The sequence below is a fragment of the Strix uralensis genome, chromosome 2 (assembly GCF_047716275.1).
Source record: "Strix uralensis isolate ZFMK-TIS-50842 chromosome 2, bStrUra1, whole genome shotgun sequence".
Lineage (NCBI taxonomy): Eukaryota > Metazoa > Chordata > Aves > Strigiformes > Strigidae > Strix > Strix uralensis.
The window spans coordinates 82,130,578-82,155,090 of record NC_133973.1 but is presented as its reverse complement, the minus strand read 5'-3'; the positions used below and the strand labels follow the sequence as shown (position 1 = coordinate 82,155,090).

Genomic DNA, 24,513 nt, shown 5'->3' with positions numbered 1-24,513 from the left:
GGTGTCCTCTGACAGCAGTGTGGAGAATGCACCATCTCTAGAAGTGGAGCTGAGAAATACTGGTGCCTTCTGAACAGAGCCACAGAAAGAGGTGAGGTGATAGTTCAGCTGCGTGGACAGTCAGGGCCAGATGCTTCAGGCTGATCCCTGCCTCTCTTATTTGGCAGTGCTGAAACACTTTACAGCAATCATAATGATGATGATTAATGCTAGGTTTGGAGTGGCACTTGTAACAAAAATGAGTTAACAGATATTAAAGGGTGAGCATGAGAAGGACTTATGTCTGATACAGGTTGCACATCTATTTTGCAGTTTGAACAACTGCTTGCAGGCCTTATGGCATTTCCGTGCTGGCTTTTAAAAGACTATTGATTGTGACAATCCTAGGTCTGTTGGAATTTTTCAGGCTCTGGATTTGATGTCATGGAAGTATTTATCTAAGTAGACAGGCAGAAATTTACCACACATATGGTATTTTCTCTTCCTGGCGATTAATGTCCTCATCCTGTCAGCACTTGTTTATCTCAAGGTACTGAAAATATGGATTTGTATGGCTGAGACCATGAGTGAAAGTTTGAAATTGGTTCCAGATCCTCTGGAAATAGGTAAACCTATACCTCAGAATAATTACATTTTATTCTTACTGAACTGTCTTTTCTACACCCATCTAGATTGTTTTCAGTTGTAAAACCTTTTCTATTCTATAGCTATTTATGTTAATATATATATTCATTACAAGCTAAGTTATTTCGTTTCTTGTGGTCTTGTGATCTTGTCTAAAAATAGACTGCAGTGTAGAGCCTTCAGAATTTGATACTGAAAAGAGCCGATATTCCTTATGAGAGAAGAAGATGTTTTCTCACTCTGTTTCAAAATAACTGGTTCTTGACACAACAATTCTTGTGGAAGACAGGAAGATTTTTAGATGTGAAAACAGAGAAAATAAGTGTGTGGGTTTTTAACATTGGTTCTACTGAAATGGAACGACCTGTTTCGCTTGCTGGTTTACATACCCTCTTCTGAAACATTATCTGTAAGCTGTTGCTTGTTCTGTAGCCCTGTAAAGAAACAACTACAAAGCCACTCTGTGGATTTTGAGCAACCACTCCGTTTTCAGTCAGTTGGGTTCTTTTGCATCTTGTATTTGGTTACTTTTTCCTGATCATTGAAAGCAGCTCTGTTTAATGAGCTGGAACAGAAGTAGGTCAATAAAATATACTTTATATGTACGTGATTAGTAGTCTTAAAGTATAAAACAAAGTTCCCTTAGGTTTGGGAATGATATCCATGTTAAGAAGATACTGCTTACAAAAATATTTACCATAAAATCAAGGGAATAAAAGAATATTGAAGTCCGCTGAAACCATAAACAAATAATTCATTATTATTTTAGAGTTTTGCTAAAAGTCTAAATGTCTTCTTGAAGCTATTCTAATGCCTGTAATAAGCCTAGGTAAAATTTCATATTAGCCCCTGCTTTACAAGAGGCAAAGTGCAGAAGGTCTGAAAGCTAAATAGTGCCTAACATTTGTTTAAAATATTAACCACAGTTTGGGTAATAGAGCTGATTTTTAGGTTATTTAATTTCAATACTAAACAAGTATTATCCATGTCTGTGCCTATATACATATGGAACTGTATGTGAGCAGATGTTGTGTGTATTACTTGTTAGTAACTAAAATGTAGTAGTTGAAAGGTTGTACATAGTGGAAAAATGACACAAAGGTTTTGTGCAAGATCTTTTCTGAACCTCATAGGAGAAAGGAGAGTTGTAAGAAATAAAGCTACTGTTTACTTTTGAAAGAGATCAAGTCAGTAGGAGAATGAGGAATAGTACTCACAAGTTCTAACTTTTGCTTGGTTTGACAACTCAGCTGCACACTTCCCATCATGAAATTATAGTTTATCATACATCATTGACTAAAATGATGCAGTATGCAACACAACGTTATTTGTGTTTGAGGCAACTTGTTAATAGCACTTTGCCAAGTTTTCTCTCTTAAATCTTCAGTTCCAAACAGAGAGAGGATATTTGCATGTAGTTACTATCTGCTAAGATAGGGAGGGTAAGGTAGGTCATCTTATGTACATACTAGTGAGGTGTTTTTTACTGTTTTTAAATACTTCATAAAACAAAACAAAACCAAACCCTCCCCAAACTCATCACAACTATATTCTTCATTTGGAATAGTTACAAGTCTCCTGCTGGCATTTGGGCCTGTATACAAGCTGTGTTGATGTTTGAATATTGAGCAGTTGTATTGGGGAGACTTCTGTAATGCACAAAATTGTATAATGCCTTTCTAATAAGTCACGTATCAGAAAACTGTAAGACTATAGTGATGTAAGAGAAGCAAAATATATCTAGTTGGGCGTTTTCCTTTTTTAACCTTTTTTTATTTCTTAAGTTACTTGGTATCTAGACTGTGTAGTAAGTTTACTGAAGATCTTAGTACTCACCCACTGTAGTATTGTCTGGAGTACTATGAATTGTAAAGATTATGTCATGTTGTAGAAGGCAAACTTTCCAAACCTCTTTTCCAAACCTAGAAATAATTCTGGACATGTAGAAGTCTAACACTGAATTATCAGACCTGCTATACAGGTAACAAAGTAAGAGCAACTGGCCTTCAATTCACTCAGTTGCATTTTTGCTTTTTCTCAGGTGCGACATTTGCTTTTTCTCAATCATTGGGGACTTGCACTTAGTCAGCAGACTTTCAAAAATAATAGGGAGTGGTTTGCAATGACTTCAAACATCTCTATCAGCACCTCTGGATACATCTCACCTGGTCCCATGAGCTTGTATGGGCCAAGATTTCACAAGAGATCCCGCACTCGATCCTCTTCCACTACTGCTGGTTCCTCTCCCCCTTGTCTCTTAAGTTTAGAGGCCTGGCCTTGGTGAATACTAAGGCAAGGAAGGGAGTGAGTACCTCAGCCTTGTCTGCATCCATAGGCATTAAATCACCCACCCCATTCAGTAGCAGGCCCACTGTTCCTGGTTTATTCTTCTGTTGTTCAGATAGTGGTACAAGCTCATGCCCTTGATATTTCTTGCCATATTCAACTTCAGTTGAGCTCTGGCTTTCCTAACACCATTCTTCCACACCTGGGCAATGTTTCTATATTGGGCATTATAACTTGCCTGTGTCTCCACCCTCCATTGACGTATTTTTTTTCAGTGAAGCTTATTATTACTAAGCTCCCTGTTTACACAAGCCTGTCCCTTGATAAGTCTACCCAGTGGAGTGTCAGGATGGACTGTGTGCTTGGACAAAGAATGGTCGTTAAAGACCTGCTAACTCTCCTGAGCAACCTCACCCTTCAGTGCTGGATCCCAGAGGATCCCATTTGTCAGTTCCCTGAATAAGCAGATCTGTTCACCTGAAGTCTAGGGTCTGTACTCCGCTACTCTCCTTCCTTGCACCCCTTGGGATCTTGATCTGTACTATTTCATGGGCACTACAGCCAAGGCTGCTATTGATTACCTTCCCTATGACTAGGTCCTCACTCTTTGTTAATATCAATCCAGAAGAGTGCTGTACCTGGTTGACCCATCTAGCTTCTGTGATAAGAACTTATCCCCAATCCGCTCCAGAAATCTCCAGGTTTGCTTTCATCCCTCTGCGTTCTACTTCCAGCAATTGTTGTGAGGTTTAAAGTTGTCCATAAGAACCAGAATTTGGCTTTAAAGAATACTCAGTCCACTCTTATTCCGACCTTGGACTGTATCAAATTCATACCACAATGTCATCCTCACTGTGCTCTTCTTAGGTCCTGGGTCACTACATACCATCAACCAGCCTGTCTGCTCCATACCTTCAACCTGCTCCTCTACTTAAAGAGCAACCTTCCTTCTTCTCTGCTCATCTTCCCTGACAAGCCTGTATCTGTCCATTGCTGCACAGTGGTCACTCAAGCAGTTTCATTGTGTCTCAGTTATTCCAACTGTGCCTCGTTCTTCTGGGCATGTGCAGACCTCCAGCTCTGCCTGTTTGTTTCCCAGTGTTAAGATGTTATAGGAACTGCCAAATCCAGCCGATGCTGCTTCTGGAGATTCCTCCTGGTGCCTGAAGCCCAGCTGGGAGCACTCTGAGAGTTCACTAGTGAAAACACACCCTCCCTCTCCAAATCACAAACACACCCACATTCATGGTTCCCTTGAAGCACCGTGGCTTCCCAGACACAATTAACTGCTGTGCCAATCTCCCCCCTCTCTCCTCCTCCCTCTCTCCCCTCTCCCCTCTCCTCTCCCTTCTCTCCCCTCTCTCCTCTCCATCAAGTTAGTCCAGCTTGATGTTTGCTAGTGAACAGATGTGTGCACTCACACATTTATCTCACAAGCTCTTCTACAGCTTCAGATCCCTTGAATAGCACCATGGGCTTTCCATCTCCCCAATACCCATGCCCAGACTCTGGGCCTCCTTACCCACCACTGGCTGAGTCTTTGTAGAGGCAGGCCTCCTCCTACTCAATGGCTATTCCATTTTGAAATTTGCTAGTGAATTACGTGTAAACACACACAGAGGATTAAAATCATCAGGGAAATATAAACACATCAGGTCTTTGCTGTTTCTGACATTTAGACCTCTCACACCTAAGTATGCACTTAGTCCCTGGTCCAGTTGCTGGTATATAGATCTTGCAGCACTCACGGATAGGACAGAGAGTGAAATTATACATAAAAGTTAGTTAAGATAAAAGGATTTATTAAGAAGATAGGATAGACTGTGGTGCTCAGGTGCAGTGCTCAGTGAAGCAAGTGTACTAACTGGCTTTGCTTACATGTGACCAATGCCTCTTATCCCCCCTCCCTCTTTATTTTTGCATGCTTGTTTCTCCTCTCATCCCACCTTTTCTCTCCTCTAGCATTAGACCATCCTCATGGTAGATTATTTTTTCTGAGGTGGCTCCTTTGCTAAGGGTGGTATAAATAAGTAGGTTACAGGAAAGGCAATACATTAAATTAGTTTTAAATAATCATAAACTGCATTAAATTATAACACATCACATATTGCCTAAATTGTGCTTTGCTTGTTCTCTTCTAGGTAAAATTTGAGAAAAATTGTAGTTTCAAGGAATCTGTACCTTTTAATGAAAAGAAAAAAACCTCTAAAAGTTTATTAACTAATCTGATTCAGCCCTGTAAAATGTGAATGCTTTTATGATGTTAGTAAAACAAAATGGTGTATGCTACAACTGTGGGTAGCATCAGAAAAAGATGACATTCTTTTTTTTTCTCTTTTTATTCTGTACTAGGAATAGAACTGAGTTAAACGTAATGACCTTACTGTGATAAATGTATTCTCAAATGAAGGTCAAAAAGAAGAAAAATTAGTTTTGATCATGAAATGTAGAGCCTAAAGCCAATCAGGAGGATATATGGTTTAACATTTTACATTTTCAGGGAAGGGATTTGGGGCAAAAGCGTGATATCTCTGTGTGTATTTAATGTCACTGACTTTAATCAATGCCAGAAGCTAAACAGCTATAGCACTTTGCCCTTCTTAACATCAGTGAATTAATCTTCACTACAGTAACAACTAAACCAAAGTGTATAGTAGTTCTGAAATTACAGAAGGAGAGAGGGGAGATGGAGAGGCTGTGTGAAAATTGCATGGCAGGACCCTGTAGTTCTGTTCATCCACTGGCTGGCGTCTGCTCCAGCTCCCTCCTACCCTGTGTGGGTAAATCTTCTTACCCCTGTGCTGGAGGGGAACATCAAGTGCCTGGAGCTCAGTGTGGAGTTGGAACATGGTCAGGACTCCACATCTGGGAAGTGCTGTTGCATCCCACTGCTAAGATGTGCCCAGGCCTGGACAGAGCTCAGACCAATAATTATCTAACAGAATTCATACTTCCTGAAGAAATCACCTATGAAATTATCATGAGATCCCACCACTGTGGTGCTGACAAGGTTAAAATTCAGGAGCCCCTTCTCTCTACTGATGTGCTCTGATTACTGTGCACACAACTCAGAAGCAGGAAAAAAAAGCAGTGGGAACATCACAAGTTATGAATTATCAGGTTCACATGAGCACTCTGCATACTTTGAAGGGTTGCTTCATTAGTTGGGTTTTTGTTGTGTTGTCTTTCTTGCCTTGTGGCTGCTGCCATCCTTTTCCCTAAGGGTCAGCAAGCCAAAACTTTGACTCTTCAGTAATAGTTGAAGCAATTTAGCTAACGGCCATTCTCATATAACTGATTCCCCCCACATCCACACACCAAAAAGTAAGAGAGAAAAGAAAAAAAAGCAGAGGATATTTACAAATGTCATGAACAAAGGGGCAAAAAAACCCCAACAAAACTAAGTTGGATCAAACTTATTCCAGCCACTTATGAACCTCGCTTCTTCATTTAACAAACCGATAGCATATGTCATAGAGAAAGTCAGAACAGTTGTTTGTAATACTCTGAATACCATGGAAACACGTCTGTGATACTCTAAAAAAGATATCCTTGATATTTCAGACTAGTATTTAAGATCATAGACCAAGTTCAAAACTATAGTCAATGAAGACTGTGATCGATCTCTGCATCTGTGCCCCTGAAGAACATCTAGAAAATCTAAATTCTTGTTGATGGTGTTAATACAAAAGTGTCTAATTTTTTTAATTATCCTTCTGGTTCTTAATGCTTCTCACTTCAGCTATAGCAAAATAGCTAACCTAGCCCTGAAAAACACTTAAGTGTATTCATTATTTTCCACTTGCAAATTAACAGTCAAACTTTCAAAGTTTTTTTGCTTTTAAGACTTTCTATGCTTTATTAATTCATTAATTCTGTTTGTGACCTTGAAAATGTTGATAAGCTATCTTCTTTGTCTAAGTTATTTTCTGGAAAATGTGTATATTGGACACTCCATCACTGCAGAGAAACAAGTTGTGAGAAGTGTAGCACAGTGTGTGAGTCTTCAGTGTGACACTGCGTAGTTCTGTTTTCTTTGTAATCATATTTTCAGCTTGTGAAGAAGAACATAGGAAAGTCCTGATGTAGACAGTGCTTAGTAAAATTAATCTAGATCAATCTAGATTTATCTTCCTCTTTGTCATTTAATTCTAGCCCAAACTATTACTGTGTTTCTTACTCTGACAGATTTGTTGGGCTCTTGTAATCATACTTAAAATTTTCTGAGGTTAAAAAGGAAATAAGGATAGTTAGGCATATTAAACTTAAAAAGTATGAAATCAAGAAATTTGAAAATTACTGAGAATATAAATATATAGATACATAAATATATTAAATATTTATGAGAGAGGTACCTGAGATGAGTGGATAGGGGTTCTCAGGCTGCTTTGTGAAATTGGCAATGAGATGAGCGTGTTGAGAATGATTGCTTCCAGCAGCTGGTAAAATAAAAGAGTTTGGAAGCCAAAGCCATCATGAGGAATCTCAGCGCTAATGGTAAACGGAAGGAGCACATTGCAGGAAGAGTGGAAAGACACCTCTTTGAGAATAATACAGGAGCAGTGGCTTATCTTCTGGATATCTAGAAATGAAATAATTTTAGTGTTTTTCTCCCCATAAAACTGATGCAACTTTGAGGGAAAGCCAAACTCAGGGTTGTTCTGAGTTAGCTTCTGTGTCAGTCTCTTAAGTAGGTGCTGAGCATGTTTCTTGATAAAGATGGGCTTTGGTCAAGGTCAGACATGAATTTAACATATATCATATAGTAAAATTTCTAATAGCCGTAGAGGTTTCAGCAACATAGGGATTCATAATTTAATCCAGATGTTAGTTTGATTAGGTGAATTGATGAAACGATGAATTTGTGCCTAGCTGTTCTGCTTCTATTTCTTGAGGCCATCATATAGGACAAAAATACTCTCTAATAGGATATTTCCGCTGTAGAGTCCCAATTCAGTTGTACTTACATTAATGGATATATTAGTTACCAAATGTAAATTTGAGCAGCAGTATTAACAGTGATGTACCAGACACCTCAGAATTCATGCATGTGAGTTAAAAAGTCTCTCTGTCTTAGATTTGTAGTATCACAAGTGACCTCTGTCCCCCCTGCACTCTTTCTTCATAAGTCACACTGGCTAGAAAATTCTTTATGAAGATAAAAGACTTTCCCGGAACAGCAGAATTGGAGTTTTAAGAAAAAACAAGTACTGCAAAGAACTGTAAAATTACTTGGTTTGTCAATGTGAGACCAATAGACAAACAATAATAGGTCAGGTTATATGATTAATTAATTCTTTTTGAGCTCTCTGCTGATTTGTTTGAAGGTCAGTAAAGAGAAATCATATGCACAAATAGTTGAAAAAGATTAAATAGATAATCGATTTTTCAGTAAGCAAATGTAAACAAAACCTTTCCTCTTCAGAAAAGAAACTGAAGAACTTATACAGGGGAAGAAAGAATACAGTAAGTCTGAAAATGGTATGGCACTGAAATGTGTTGAAACAACTTAGTAACATGGTTCCTTTCTTACAGTGTCTATTACAGGACTATACAGCTGCCTGCCTTTTTTTGACAGTAGCAAGTTGTTTTTTGTTATGAACAAAAGATAATATTCAGTAACCAAATAGGAAAAAAGGGCTGTTGTAATGCAATACTGTGAATATTGCTATCAATATAAGCATTTTTTCTCATGATGTTTGTCAGGTTTGTTGCTGCTGGCATACTACAGACTATGCTTTGGCTTGTCTCATACTGTGATATTCTTTGTGTGATAAACAATTTGAGAATAAAAAAAATAAAATGGAGAGAACTGTGTGTCATACCTGTGGACAGACCTTTCTGGTATGATGAGTAAATATTGCTGCAGGCTTATTTATCATTTCTTTAATTTGTTTGTAGGTGGGTGGTATATTAGTCCAGTTTGCTGCTTGCTGTTTTAACAGTATGTTACTTTAAGATTCTCATTTACTGTAGCTAATATTTAAAATAATTAGTATTCAGTATGACAGCAAATGTATCTAATCACAAGCAAGAGGATTTCAAAGGATTAATAGAAACTTGCAGTGCTTTATTTTCTTAAACAGTGTCAACTTAGACATATTCTGCATTAGAGTTATTGCACCTGAATTTATGTCGTTTATGTACACGCACCATAACTCACCCCTAGAACAGGTAGTATTAACATAGCTGTAATCTTTACATTTCTTGATTTGAGTCATGCACCACTAATCTGTTCTCTTGACCCATTCCCTTGAGCAACCTGTTATCTTTTTCCAGAACCAAAATTTGCTGAAGCCATCGCCACTGCCCTGATAAAAAGATTTAACTTTTAAACAAGTATTGTAAGAGCTACAGCTACACGTTGCAGAAAAACAAATTTTCATGTAGTTCAAGTTCCAGCTTTGTCTGTTTTAAATTCTAGATATGGCCAGCCTTAAGCACAAGCATCTGAAGTGGTTGCTTGGGGTCCCATGACTTGGTCCATTCCCGCTGCTGCTCCTTCCCCACTTTTTACTGGGTTTTAGTTGCACTGCAGCAATTTCCCTCTGCAGAAAGGCCTGTACCCAGAGCAGCTAATCTGCATTATATTGTGATGTAGCAGTTTCCACGTCTGCTTTGTTTTATTCTGGGCTGCAATTTGGACTGTTGCAGGGCATGCCATTATTTTGTGAGGAAAAGTGGGATGAGAGGAGAGGAGGCTTCAGTATTTTGGGGGTGGGGTCATGGTGTCCAGGACTAGGAATGTGGGAATGCTGTAGGAATGTAGGGATGGTCAGCAGTGCAGGGGCCTCAGTTTGGAGAGCCGTTGTGGATTGGGACATTGGAGTCAGTGGAGTCCAAGGATTGAAATCTGGCTTGGGAAAGCGTGGGGCAGGCAGTGGAGTTGGAGGAGAAGGAAGCTGTTTATAGATAGTTACATGGATTCTGAGGTTGTAAAGCACTGGTGAACTGTATTTTTAATACCCATAATAAAAATTATTTTAAGATGGTCATTAATGTTGCTTGGAGGCAAGCAACTTTGTTAAAGGCTGGCTCTGACACTAAGCACTTTTCTTTGGCATGCTAACATAAATACTAGAGTAGCTAATAAATAGAGTATTTAATCGACCACCTTAATTTTGCAGCTTTATTTTCATTCTTTGGCTGAATTGAAATGTCAGAGGATGGAATATTAAAGTTTTCACATGGCAAGAGTAAAGACAGGTGGCCAGGAGAAATCACTTAGTTTGTAAATTGTAAAAATGTACTTACTGAAGAACATGAAATTCTGTTTTAAGATAAATGATGAGGATAAGTAGCCTTCAAAAATGTATGAGAAAAAAGATACCTTGTAGCAATAGTATAACACTTAAGAAGTAAAATTTCTTAATACTCAGAAGTTCAGTGATTCATACCTGCGTTAGAACAGAGTTTTAACTTTCTGTTGTGATAGTGAAGATGTTCAGACTCCTGAACTGTGGCTTGTAGGTGTACTAATCGCTGTGTGTTAAACTGCTACTGGAAACCACTTCAAAGAGATTCCCAGGGATATCGCTTGGCTGAGTTCATTTTCACATCCAGAGGTTAAGTTCTTACTTTTGCATGCTCCATGAAGGCAATCTCGGATATGTGAATTCTCTATGGTAGTAGGATTTCTTAAAGTATCTGCTGCTTTTCCTTTAACATAGTGATACTTACTGCTGCTTATGTCTGTGAAATGGATTTATTTCAAGGCATACATTTTTATCACGGGCAGTAAACTATTCTTGTGTATATGGAATCAAGTTTTGTCTTTGTAAATATGGAACTGTATCAATTCCTGAGCAGCGATCCTCACTAAAATGAATCAGTTTTGCCTGAAAACTTATATCATATGACCTAAAGCATGAAGCAGAAAAAATCCTTTAAAAATTAAGAGAAATTCTGTAGTATTTAATACTGAAGGTTCAAACGTATCCCACTTCCACACCTGCTTTTGGATGGAGGGACCAGGAATTGTGAAGATGGAAACCACTGATGCCAGAAGGAAATGTTTAGCAAATCTGAGACCATATCATCTGCATTAGCAAGGGAAATTTGTTTATTTGTCATGGGAATCAAATTACTTTTGTGTAGTATTGTCGAGACAAGGACTCTGATAACTCCTGGGGGTTTTTTTAATGGTCCGTATCATTTACCGATTTCATTCTGATCTCATGCTTTTCTAAACATGATTTCTAAGGAATCTTCTGATGTTTTCTACCCGTCTAAATATGACATAGTGGGTTCCTGCTTCAGGATTGAGATTTCTCTAGGTAAATAATAACATTTTTTCCCCACTATGTAGCTGAAATGAAGTTCCAGAACCAGGAATCCATTCATTAAGGTTGCTTCAACCAACACATGGATGAAGGGACATGAGTTTGATATAATGAATTCAAACATTTTGCCATTCTTTCAGAATGCTGTGATCCGGCCCTCAATAGCGTAACTTTTCTTTCTTAGCTTTCTGGAACATATTACTTAAAACACCTAATTTACATAAGATAACTAATTGAATAATTAGGGTGCAAAATGTGTAAGGCCTCACTATCCCCATAACTATATTCATACTACCTTAGAAAGCTTTATCAGAGAGAATTGGGGAAAAAAAAGATTTAAAAGGAATATTAAATCTTGTAGGTATAGTGGTAGGGAAATAAAAAGTTAAGTACAAAGAGGTGGTATAAGAACTGAAAGCAAGTAGGGGCAAATGTGGATTTAAGTTTTGACTTTGGAATTTCTTATTTTTTTCTTCCAAACATCATCTTCCCTTTTTACCTATTATGAAGAAAGAGTGATGCATATACACACAATCACAGAATTAGAATTTAGTCCACAAAGCAGATAAAAAAAGTTTCTCACTATGTTTGCTAGAAATCTTGTGATATTTGTCAGTGAAACAGCCTATCTGAGAACAGAATTTGGATTGGACTGTTAAATTTTGTATTGATATAATTTAAATTCTCACATCTTTCTTCTTTCATGAAATGTTTGTTTCCTCATTTTAGAAAGCATTGTTTAGATACCGTGTGAAAAAGATTTTAAATACCACATGAAAACAAGGTGTTTTCATGCTTGCTTATGCTCCAATTATAAAAAAAGTATGAAACAGACAGCTATTACAGCAGTACTGAATTGCCCCTCTTGATTTTCAGTGTGCCCAAAATTTGGAAAAGTATTCCTTTCTAGAAATGTTTCCTGACCTGTTAGTGAAGTAGTGAATTGACATGTCAGATACGTGGGAATGTTAGACGTTAGGGAGAGACCCAGTAAGAGAGATTAGACTTGAATTTAAGACTGCTTCATATAAAAGTTAATGTGAGTGTATTCGTTATATACCTATTGGGGATGGGCTTTGCACTGGTGTGTTTATAACATTTAGCAGTAGTTAGCTCTTTGCAGTCCGAGATTTACAGAAGAGCAAGAATTCCAGTCATGAGCTGGCCCAGCAGTTAAGAATTCTAGATGATCATAGAATCATAGAAGAGTTGGGTAGGAGGGGACCTTTAAGGGTCGTCTAGTCCAACTTGCCTGCAATAAGCAGGGATATCTGACCTTGAATGTTTCCAGGGATGGGGCATCTACCACCTGTACAATGATGTACAATGAATATTCAGTGTATTTCACTAATACTAGTTAGCAATGTTCACAGCTGGAATAAGATTACAGTGTCAGAGAAATTATAGTAATTAACAGGAATAAGTGTACTCTTCCCACAGAATTTTAGTTAGTATCCCCTTCCATTTTTTGTTTAACAAGACCAAATGGCTTTAAAGGTTTGGGTATTTCTTTTATGTGTCTATACCTGTGTAAAAAAAAATAACTGTCTTCTGTGTTATTTGTGTATTGTATACTTCTGTTCTGTAGTAATCAGTGTAATTATCTCTTTCTCTAGGGGTTGATCTCCAGGTTTGTAGTTCTAAAAATCCAACATGTTGTACCAAAAAGATGGAAGAAAGATATCAGACTGCAGCAAAGCAAGATATACAGCAAGTGCTTCAAACATCAAGTGCTACATTAAAATTTTTAATATCTCACAATGCAGCTGCTTTTCAAGGTAAGGCTTTCTGCTTTTTGTTTCCAAACTTGTTTGTACTTTTCTTGATTTTCATCTTTGATTAGTTTATGCATGTAGTAAAAGTTATCTGTAAATTTTTAGTTTCTCCCTATGCTTTTATGCTTTCAAAGAAGGAGTATTCAATCACGCAGGTGATTAGAAACTTCATTGCTGTTGGAATTTGTGTTTTAAAAGATATTTGAGAAAAAATTAGAAACTGTTTTAGTAAGATGATTTGATTTGAATTGTACACCAGTAACTTGGCATTCCTCTTGAACTTCTTTAACTGGGATGATACTAAAGTGCAAAATTATTGCGTGGACTGCTACAGAAGAGAGATTTTGTTATTCCAGTATTTATGCCCATCATGTTCTTTGTTTTGTTCTAGTAGAAATACTCGGGTAGTTTGTTTTTGAGGTTCATTCTTGGGATCTAGTTTCATAAGCTTCTGAGTTTCTAAAAAAAATTTCTGCGTTTATAAAGAAAAATAGTTAGAGGTTGAGTGACAGTTGTTCCAATGCACAATAGGAAGTTACCTGATAAATTGATGGTTATTTGGGCTGGTGGTGGGATTGCCTTTTAGCAATTACCCTGCATACTATTCAGTTTTCTCTGAATTAATAAGGCATAAGTTAAAGCAGAAATTGGCTAGGAGCTGGGAAGATACGAGAAACAGTGGCAATATGAGGTTGTATGTAATAGAAAGGAATACGGAATTCACATGTGTTGAGGACAAAGCCTTACAGTCTTGTCATTTGTTTATTGATGTATACTTATGTCCTTAATGACCACTTATTGGTCAGGATAAGATAGTAATTTACAGGCTTAGAAAGTTGTCTTGCTGGTGACTCTCTTGTTTTTAACCTGTGAAGCTAAAGTGATTAGCAGAAGGAAAGCAACTCCCGAGGGTAATGAAATAGGCAGCAAAGTTGACTCTGGGGTCCTAAAGCCTTCTCTTTTTGAAATTTAGGCTGTCTAATGCTAAAATCAAATTGCAGTTTCTCTCTACCTTATGGGAATATTGCCATTTAGCCTGCCTAACACAGGGTGTCATGATCAGGAGATCATTGGTAAAATGTGCAAAGAAACCTCTCCCTCCCTCTCTTTTGCTTTCATTCTTCTTTCCACCTTCTGTATGTTAGCTCTCTTTTTTGCACCATAATAGTACAATATGTTGTATTGCTTTGCTGACCTAGGGCTGTAGACTCTGTAGAGCCCAGTAACCAACTGTACTTTCCTTAAGTGAGGGCTATACTCTCTGCCTTGGTGTTTTAACACCTACTCCTTTCCGCTACCCCTAGAAAAAAACCAAAACAGCAGTGCACAAAAACACCCTTAGGTGACTAGGTAACATACTTGTGCAACCCTGAGGTTTCTCAGTCTTCACAAGAATAGGATTTAAGTGACATTTAAGTGAAGTTAAGTGAAAATCAGGACCCAGAAACTACATTTCTGTTGCTTTTATGTCCTGAGGGGCTCAGTCAGTGGGGTATTTTCAGAGTGTGTGCAGTGTAGTTCTCTCCCGTAGGTGAGTTCTCCGTGAAAGACAGTGATACATGCACGCCTTTGAAGAGAAATGGTTGTGCTTCCCTTGGGTACAATCTGAGCAGTTACTCAGGGTGTGGGTTCTAGGCCCTTTTCAGCTTGTAAAGGTTCAAATTGTATCGCCTGCCAGCCCAGGAGGATGCCCTAAACCACCAGTTCAGAGGCTAATGTGGGACATAATGCACTTTTCACTCTCCCAGTAATGCTGTTTTACATTGTCTAAAGGAATTCAAGAAACATTGACCCAGAGAAATGAGCCTGCCTCTAGCCTTGTGATGATGCATCCTCCCTATAGAGGGATGGTTTCAGGACTGCTTGAGAATTACAGGTTTTCATTTTTTTTGGTAGAGCATGTGTGAACAGTTCTTGTTGCAGAAACGCAAGCCATCCTTCCCAAATATGTAGCCTAACACTAATTACTTATCACACTGACTTTCTTTAATAATTTGCTTTTAAACAAGTACTTTTCAAAGCATATTTTATATACCTTATACACTTCATATATTTTTGAATTACATGCTTTAGTACTTTTGTCTTTAATGTCCTTTTATGTAAAGAAATGTAATTGAGGGAGAATAGTCCATGGATTATGGTATTATTTAGATTTAAAACCTTGTTTAACCTTGAAGTAGTTATTTGTGGAAAAACATGCTATTGAACATACCACTCATTTTTGAAGAATTGCTACCGTTGCTAACTAAAATTCAAGCTAAATGGTTTCCGATTCAGAAACCATAATAAGATGCTGCTGATGTATTTTGGCTTTTGAACTCTAGGAACATAGTAAGACATTATACCTAGTCTGAATTCAGTTTTGACCCTGCTTTGAGCAGGAGTTTGGATTGGAGACCTCCTGAAGGTCCTTTCCAATTGGAATTACTCTATGACAGGGTGTCTATCTCCGCGTTCACCACCAAATCTGTAGGCTTTCCCTTTGTGTTTAGCTGAGGCTGGGCTGTGCAGCTAGGAGCGCGATTACCTCTGCTGCTGCTTTGGCAACTGGACAGACATCTCATGAGTTAGGCGGAAAGCGTGAAGGGGACTGTTGGTGTGTGTACAGAGGGGAACAGGTGTCACAGACTTTGCCACTGTTGTCACCTGCCTCTTTTCAAAATCTGTTGAGGTTGGATGCCTTGGCCTAAAAGAGGTGGACTGGGTCCAAACAGAACAAGTAGCTAATGTTCTCGCTCAGTTTCTTACATATTCAGTAGAGAGAGGTAGGCAGTTAAAGTAAGTAATCTGTATCTGCCTCTGGAGGTCTTCAGAGGTGTGTTTTTTCTCTCTTATTAAATACAGTCTAGAGATCCTGAGTACTTTAGGATGACTAAGTACTAAGTACTTTAGGATGACTGTGTTCATGAAATGAGGCATCTGTCTGCCTTTCTATCTATTAACTGTATGTGTGTGCATGTATAGATACGTATTGACATATCTTTGTCACCTTCTAATGTTTGTTTAAATCCTATGATTCTATACCGTGGTAAGTGCTGCCTGCTGACAGTAGCTCTTTACTGACAATTTTAAAATGTTGCAAAAATTCCATGTCTCTTAGGACATGTCAAGCTGCGTGGTGTGAATTGCACCACTTGTGTACTGCTTCCTGGCAGGTAGTTACAGTTTTTTCCTTACATGTCAGGGTGTTTCAGAGTGTGTATTTTCTTTTTCACTGTGAGTCTTGTTTCTTTTTAATACTTTTCAGGAGTGGTAGGGGAACAGAAGGATAGGTGAGAATGATGTTCAATAAGATATCAATCTGGAGAGCAAGAAATCATTCTTCCCTTTGGAAAGGTGACTACAGAACTAAAGCTGTATGGTAATCATCTTTCAAGACAGTTACTCTGATAGGATAACATTCTGGCACATCTCTACATTTTTAGTATTTTTTATCTTAATAATAACTGAGAAAAATATTGTGAATGCTGTACAGGAATTGCCATAGCATCTCCATTCTAGTGGTAACCATAAAAACAAATGCTTTTTTAACCATTTTATATGCTGTAAACCTATATATATATATATATATATATACACACACACACAAACACACTCCTTTTGCACAGTTTTTAGATGTTACTCAAAGTTCACACTGTCATTTGTCTCTACCACCAAACAAAAGAGGAACAAGCACCACCATGGTCAACCCTTGTGTAATCACAATGCAGAGCCAGTTTTTGTGTAGGGAAGAAAAAAATCCCTATGCTTTGTAACAACCTGGAGAGGAATTAAACAGTCATCTAAGAATCTGGTGATTTGGAGTGGGATGGAGCTCTGTGCAACAGAATAGCAGATCTTGTGTCAATTCACTGTTTTTCTACACAGAGAGCTCATAACCCCTTTAAAAGTGGCAATGTATGACATACAACAAGATAGCATCTTGTCTGGTTGAATGGGAAATTTAGAGATAATAATTAGGTTGTAGAGTCTGAAAGCAAATGGACTTCTCTTTGTGCTGCATTTGGCAACTCTAGTACTGTACAATTGATTTAAAAATATGGACCTGTGAATCATTTATGGATGTGGCAACCTGTAACCGAAACAGTGAACTTGGCAAGTGTGCCTCTGTGAGAAAGAGGTAATGAACTGCATTCGTCTATACAGCTTTTCCTGACACTTTTCTTATTGTCCAGAAAAACTCTAATCCCTTTGTGATGTAAGTTCTGGAGTGTATTGAATCAGATTTTCCTGATAGTTTCATGTTCTTCTGTGAAATTATTACTGCACAATAGATCAATGTCCACTTTATCCTAGACCAGAATTAAGTGAAGTCAAACAGTTATACCATATTGTTTGAGGTCACAGTACGATTACTACATTTAAATATGATAAACTTGTAGTCAGTAGCTAAAATAAATTGTGTGAACTAGAAAATGTGTTGAAATCATCTGAGCTGATTTCTCTGGTAGCATGGTGAGCCATAAGAAGTAATGGAATATCTGTTCATCCTTGTAAAACTAAATCTGCCCTGGCACTGATTCAATTGTTTTCCATTTGTGAAGTTTTCTGAAGAGTGATTTGAAGATCAGAAAACTTTCAGCAAGAGCTGCTGTATCTCAGTTATGGTTTCAAATGATACATTGCCCTCTAGATCATTTGCAACGTGAAGAACTACTTTGAAGTTACAACATTTTCTTTTTTCTTGGCTCCATAATCCTTTATATTTTAAGTGTGATATAAATAAGCTATAATCCAAATACCTATGAATCCCAGCTTCTATTAATTAAATGAAACTGAATTATTAAAAGTCAAAAATGCGACAGGCTACGAGACCTGATTGTCACTCTGTTGTTATATTGTGAGAGGAGGGTCTCAAAAATGTCTCTGGTTCACCAGAGTTATGCTTCTCGTTCTCTGTTGCTCTGCAGACCTTCCCTACAGCTATGATCGTGTTCCCCTATGGACTGAGGAAGTAGGGGTTTTTAATAATACAGGAAAATTATTATACCCACTGGTTGGTCTAAGGAGCCAAAGCTGTTACACAAACCTCATTAACTTCAGAAATCATCCGTTCAGATGGTATTTTGTTTCCTTTATAATACACAAGTAGGATAAACAGTATGCTACTATAACTTAGAATTGGACCCAGTATGTCCTTATATACATAAAACACATCATTAAGGGGCTGTTGTAAGTGCAGAAATCTGGAGATTTAGATTAATACTTAAAATTTCATTATTAATCCTGAGTTTTATTTCTGTATTGAAAGCAAGTCTTTTATCATTCTAGAGGGATTTACTTCTGTTGTATCTCATTCTTATCTTTTCGATACTTATTTGCATACATGTATGCTGTGCTGAAGGCATTCCTGGGGTATATATACACAGGGATTTAATAGACTTCTGTGATAACAGTTTTCACCACGTCAGTCTTTTCTTAAGTTGTACTTTTGCTCACTTATGCTCATGGATTCTTGTTTGAGCCAATGTTTATTTACTATCACTTAATTATTTCTCCTAGTTGCACTAATAGCTGAGTTACAATTAAGCTGACATAGGTATACTGTTCAGACTCACATGCTCTGTCAATACTAAGATTTTTTCATAATCAATATTTTTCTTAGTACCCAGCTAACTACTATTTTGGTTTATGTCTGTAACACAGTGATCAGTGTAGACATATGCAAATTTAGATTTTTTATACTTTATGTAGTGCTTATACATTAGAAAAAACCCGTGAAGTACAAATTTAAAGCATCATTCCCTTGGGAGCATGGCTATAGAAAGTTTGCGTTTTCACAGAATTGTGGATGCCTGCTTCCTGCTTATTCTGAGAATCCTGGGAAGCTGATTGCTGGCAGAATGTAGGAGTTTGAAAGAAGACTGAACTCCAACAGAAGAAGGTGGCATAAAGTTGGTGGCTTCGAATGAGTGTTTAGTGTTGTTTCAAAGACAGCATTTTCTGTAGCTTTTTAGATTTCCAAGTACATGTGGAAAAGTTTTCGTTTAGTAATTTTATTCTCTCAAGAAAATGAAAAAACAAAAGTCAGCAAGTCAAGTCTTGTTGAAAGACAGAACTCAAAATCTTGACGAGTTGGAGACAAAGTCTGAAAAACATCTTATTCAGTAGGAACAAGTGTAAGATTCTGCATTTAGTTGGGGGGACCATAACAGGATAGGGGATAACTTGCAATGGATTTGTTCTGTAGGAAAAGTTCTGGGAGTAATGATGGATCAAAAGCTGACAAAAGTCAGCAGTTACATACTGCTGTGAGACAAGCAACTATTGTTGTAGGGTTCTTAAACAGAGAGACAGCAGAGATTTGTGAACTGAAATTTTTCTGGTTTGCACTGGTAAACTGGAGAACCGTGTTCAGTTTTGGGTAGTTAACTTGAAAGACATGCACCAATTGAAGAAAAGAGAGCAAAAATGTGTTCTGAAATCTAAACATGTAACTTAAAAAAATGGACAACTCTAGTTCCATTAAAATAAGAAATCTAGGGAAGAATTACGCTATTTCTTGAAAAAACAGGTGACGACTAGCTAGAAGAAAGTAGTTATCTGTACGCTGTCATGTAGTAGAAAAAACCCAATGGTTTCATACTGTAGCAAAGAAAATGTAGGCTCAATATGAGGAAATATTTTCCAATGACAACATTAAATGCTTTTGATTAAACTTTTGGTGGATTTCCATGTCTGCAGGTTTTAGAAACAAGCTGGACAAGAGAACAGCTGCCAAGAATTATGCTGTAGATATGACTGATTCTGCTTTGGGGGCCAGGATTTAGACTAGGCTGTTCAACAGACTTTTCTCAGCCTTATGACAGGTTTAAAATGTGATTTACAACAAAAGCTTAAAGGAATTGAATGTTTTAACTAGTTTTCAGCTTAATCTATGGGTGCTATGCTCTAACAAAACAAGGTTTATTCATTAATTTATTTCCAAGAAAATAATACAGTTCTCTACTGTAACATAATGGGATGGACTGCTTCAGTCATAAAGATGCTTGCAGAATGGGTTTAAATTTAGAATACTGTGTTTCAGTATTGAAAGAACATGAATTTGTTCAAAACTGTACACAGTTTTTTTCATTATTTATTATTCCTACAATGGAGCTGTTGTGTATAGAGCTACTAAATCTGTACACTGTCACTTGAATAGATACTTAGTAATTATGCTGTTATGATCTACATGTTCCACATGGGAAATTCAAGGAATTTTGCAGATTTTACAACATAGACAGTCTTATTTTTGCCTCAGTTTTTTTTCAAATTGCATCTCAGTGAACCTGGCATACTGCATAGGAAAAATGGAATTATGTACTTCGTTTTCAAAGGCTGTGTGAGAGGTAAAACCAATTTTCTTTCCCAGCAAAAGTAAACTAAAATAGTCTGGTTTTAGGTGGAATTTTTAAAGATAGATATGTTTACATCTAAAGCAGGTAAATCTGACTGCATTTTCAGTGACTTTTTAAATTAGAAAACCATCTTGTCAGAACAGCAAGAAGGAAAAGTGAGGAAGAGTAGAATTGCATCAATTTGGCATTAATCAGATAAATATTAAAATATATTATTAGGAAATTTAACAAACCAAATACTGACTTTTCCTGTAAATAACTACACCTGTACTTGAAAAAGTAGATGATGTGTAATAAAGACAGAATTTAACAAGGAAATCTGCAAAAAAACCTGTGGAGTTTTGGAGGAGAATTTTGCTCCCTCCTGTGGGGAAAAAAGTCCAAAGTTATTGCTAGACACCTTTGGGCTTGTCAAATGTCACTAGAAACCTATGGTTAGACAACTGAACCCAGCGTCACCCTTGACTGTAATGAAAGCTTGGACACTTAGTTAAATTTCAAATATTTAGATACCTACTCTGAGCTGTCTGAAGCTGTGCCCCAATGTGTGTATTATACACACCAAAGTAACAGCCCTCAGAAGTTTCCTAGTCTCTGAGACCTTACAGCCACCCTGTCTAATGTAGCTCAAGGGGCATGAGTAAGGTCTGGAAACACAAGCAGGTTGTTGAGCAATAAGCTAATATTTGAGTTTCCAGCCTATCAACTACTTGGAGGTGATTGCTTTTATCCGGAAGTAAATGAAAGCTGGCTTACTGCTCGGAGCAAACTGCTTCCCTCCTGCCAGAGAGGTAGAAATGTTCAGGTAGATTCTGTGCAAGCAGTGTGAAATCTCTTGTTCACCCCTTTGCATATCATGTGGCAATTTGCTTACATGCAAAATAGGAAGTGATTATCTACTTTCCTTTCTGTTCTTCTGGAATGAAACAGAAAGGTATATCTGCATAATGTAATGAAGTGGCATAGTGATTTTAACAGTGGTAATGAAACAATCTTTTACTGATATTAAAGATTCACGCCAAAAGCAGGCATGGGTAACTGTACTTTGAGTCCTAAAAGTTATTGGTACAGATAGTGTCAATTTTTAATAAATCTACAAATCTCAGCTTGCATTAAGGGCTTCGACTTAGGTCTGTGCAGACTGGAGGAGTGCCATGATAGAGATCTGCTGATGCTGGACTTCCATGTGCATAGCAGGTCACAATACAGAATACTGCAGATTTACTGTAGAACAGCTGCATAGCTGTTCAGCACATGTACAGTAGCCATTTATGTAGGATTTTTGGATAGCGTCTAAAAATACAGCAGATTACTGAGGAGAGTTGGCTGTTTTCTGGGTTTATTTTTATAATTTTTTATATTGTTTATTTTGCATTGTATAACTCTTAAAGACTTCCCTGTTGCGGGTGTTCTGGTCCATATAACTACTTAATATTAATTGGGACAGAAGCAAAGTGAAAAATTAGCTCCGTAGTTCAGTGGTTAGGGTACTCATCTGCCACAAAGGAAGGTTGCATGCTGCTGCTCCAGTGAGTATTTTTAATTATTTGTATAATCTATAACTGTAGTCTGCACTGGCATAGTTTCACCTGCCAGGCCTGAATCACTTTGGAACAAGTGTTTTTCAAGGCATGTATGATCTCTGGGCTGGATATACTTCCAGTTGTCCATATCTCATCGATTTTCTTGCCCTTTTCAATGGATCCTCTATGGTCACCAGGACTTTAAAAACAAGGAATTACGTGCTGAAGGGAAGCCAATTAACGAAACTCTCTTAAAGAATGAAGAGATGAATCAAAACTCCAATGGATGTTCCCCTCTACTACCACCACTGTGATAGCCAGGGCCTGGCTGCTGGTTTTGAATGAGATAAATCTGTGCAAAATATAGCATAGATATTCTGCAGGATCAGGCTTATTATGTGGCTGAGAAAATGTCTTTCAAATCAAATTAATGTGTTATTATACTGGAGTATAGCATGTCTTTGTTCCGTGCTTGTGTAAAATGTTTTATGTATGTATAAATGCATTTATTATTAGATATCTAAAAATAATTAAATATTTGAAGTATTCCTTGTTCTTTATGTTGTATCTACAGGGTCTTTGTGATTTGTAAGATCGGATAATGTAGTTATCTTCAAGGTTTGTAGATGTACAGAATGGGACTAGAAATTTTAAGTTATAGCATGGCTTTGCATTGTGCTCTCACTATGTCATGACAATTTTAAACTTAAGTAGTTTGTAAATTAATTTTCTTGCTTTTGCCTAACACGGTTTTAACGTCATGTTATTTTAAACAAATTGCTGGTAACATAAAATAATCTGATTATCACCAATGAGTATTTAGTTTTGTCATTCTTGATATGTTACTTAAAAGCTGCAGGCAAGAATCCTGTCAGCCAAGTAAGGCCTAGTTCAACCATATTAATATTCTATGTGCATTTTAATTTGCTTTCTGCTGTGTGACTGTGTTATACTGAAGCTATTACCTGGCTCAGTGGTCCCAACAGACAATTTCCCTTTCTCATTCTGATTTTATTGTAAATGATTGTCAGTATAGTACAGGAAACTGCAAATTCAATTTTGATCAGTCCCATGAGGGACTTGATTCTTCATGACTTATTCTTGTTGTTTTAAAAATAAATTGAAAAAGCCATCTAATTTAAGAGTTTCCTTCAGAGTAGAGGATTAAAATCTGTAATTTCTTTTATGCAAGGGCTTTTCCTTTATTGTGCTATTAGGTAGAAGCTAATATTTAAGGAAATTTTGTAGTGATTGCCCCCTTGGGAAAGATTTAGTTCTTCATTTAATATTTCCATTTTATATTTAATGGTTCATTAAGCTGGCTTTTTTTCTTTCTTTTACACCTGGTGATCATAAACGTGCTGTTTTCTTTTAAAGATAATGTTTTCTTGAGTATTTATTATAATTTAAGATTTAAATATAGCCCTTCCTGCACTCACTGTACTTAGTCCTTACTGTGAAACAGATTAATGACCCCTTTGGTTTAAAGAACTTTAATTTTGCTTCCTCTGTCCGTGCTGTGTTACTGTGAGACAAAATAGCCAAGAATGTGGAAGATGAAATAGTGCAAAGTTAGAAGGGGACCATGAGGAGAAGACAAGGTAACTGCATAAGAACAAAAAAGGTTAGTGATATAGTGCAGTGTGACCCTCCCAGAGGCAAAGGTGTTAATGATAAATCATTGGGATGAGATTCAGGGCTTGATTCAGCTGCACAACAGGCATCTATCTAGTGGTGGTTATAGCTGTCATAGGGTGTCCTGTTTGTCCTCCAGGCCTACCTCTCCAGAGAGGGGCTCATCCTGTTCACCCTCTGTCATATCTCCTGAACCTGTGCAAAATGTCCTGCATAACCTTGAGAAAAGCAAATGACACTATATTTTGGGCAGAAGATTCAAGTTCACTCTTTCAGACTGTAGATGTTTGCATCTAGCATCTACATGTGAAGTAGGGATATTTGATCCCACAATGGTCAAGGGAAATAAGATCAAATATGTCCATTTTAAATGGAATTAAGTAACTCCAATGACTACACCTATGTTAACAGTTTTTACTTACATAAACTGTATATAGTGTGTATTTATATTTTAAAAGTAAGGGACTACGTTATATTAAAGCCTTAGACAACGTCACCATTGCAGAGCAGTGATTGGAGCCTGAGGGGGAAAGGTGAAAGAAATCAGAATTCAAATTGCTGCTCTTCAGGAACATCACACTTTTTGAGTTAGATACAGAACAGACAAAGTAGTAGGGTGAAAAAAATATCATGATCGTAGGTTTGTTCTTGCTTCTAACTACAGATTTGCTTCTCTAGCTGAAACAGTTCTTTGATACTCAGCTTCCCTCCCTGCAGTTGCTATGGTACCTAATGCAACTGGAACAGGAGCATACTGTCAAGCAGATTTGGGAAGATGCACTGAGGCTCAAGCTTTTTGCATATCTTCTTAAAACTCAGCTCTTCTTATAAAACCAATCAAGAATACTTATACTAGTGACATAAATAATTTAAAATATCTATGCCAATTAAAGATCTTCAAAAAATATCCAAGCATCAGAATATGTGTATGTACTGATCAAGGCAGTCAGCTGGGGAATGGATTAAAAAACCAAATAAACAAACCAGAAATGAGTAAATCCTAAAAAGCCAAACATTGGAGAAGTAATAAGAGAACTATAGAATTAGG

The 24,513-nt window shown here is 37.3% G+C and overlaps 1 protein-coding gene across 1 annotated transcript in view; it reads left to right on the top strand.

Moving 5' to 3' along the window:
- Nucleotides 1-24,513, top strand: part of GPC5 (glypican 5) — a 751,613-nt gene that overhangs the window by 5,706 nt on the left and 721,394 nt on the right. Inside the window, exon 2 of the mRNA XM_074859431.1 lies at nt 12,809-12,970. Coding sequence (XP_074715532.1) covers nt 12,809-12,970 — 162 coding nt within the window. The remainder of the gene's footprint in view (nt 1-12,808; nt 12,971-24,513) is intronic.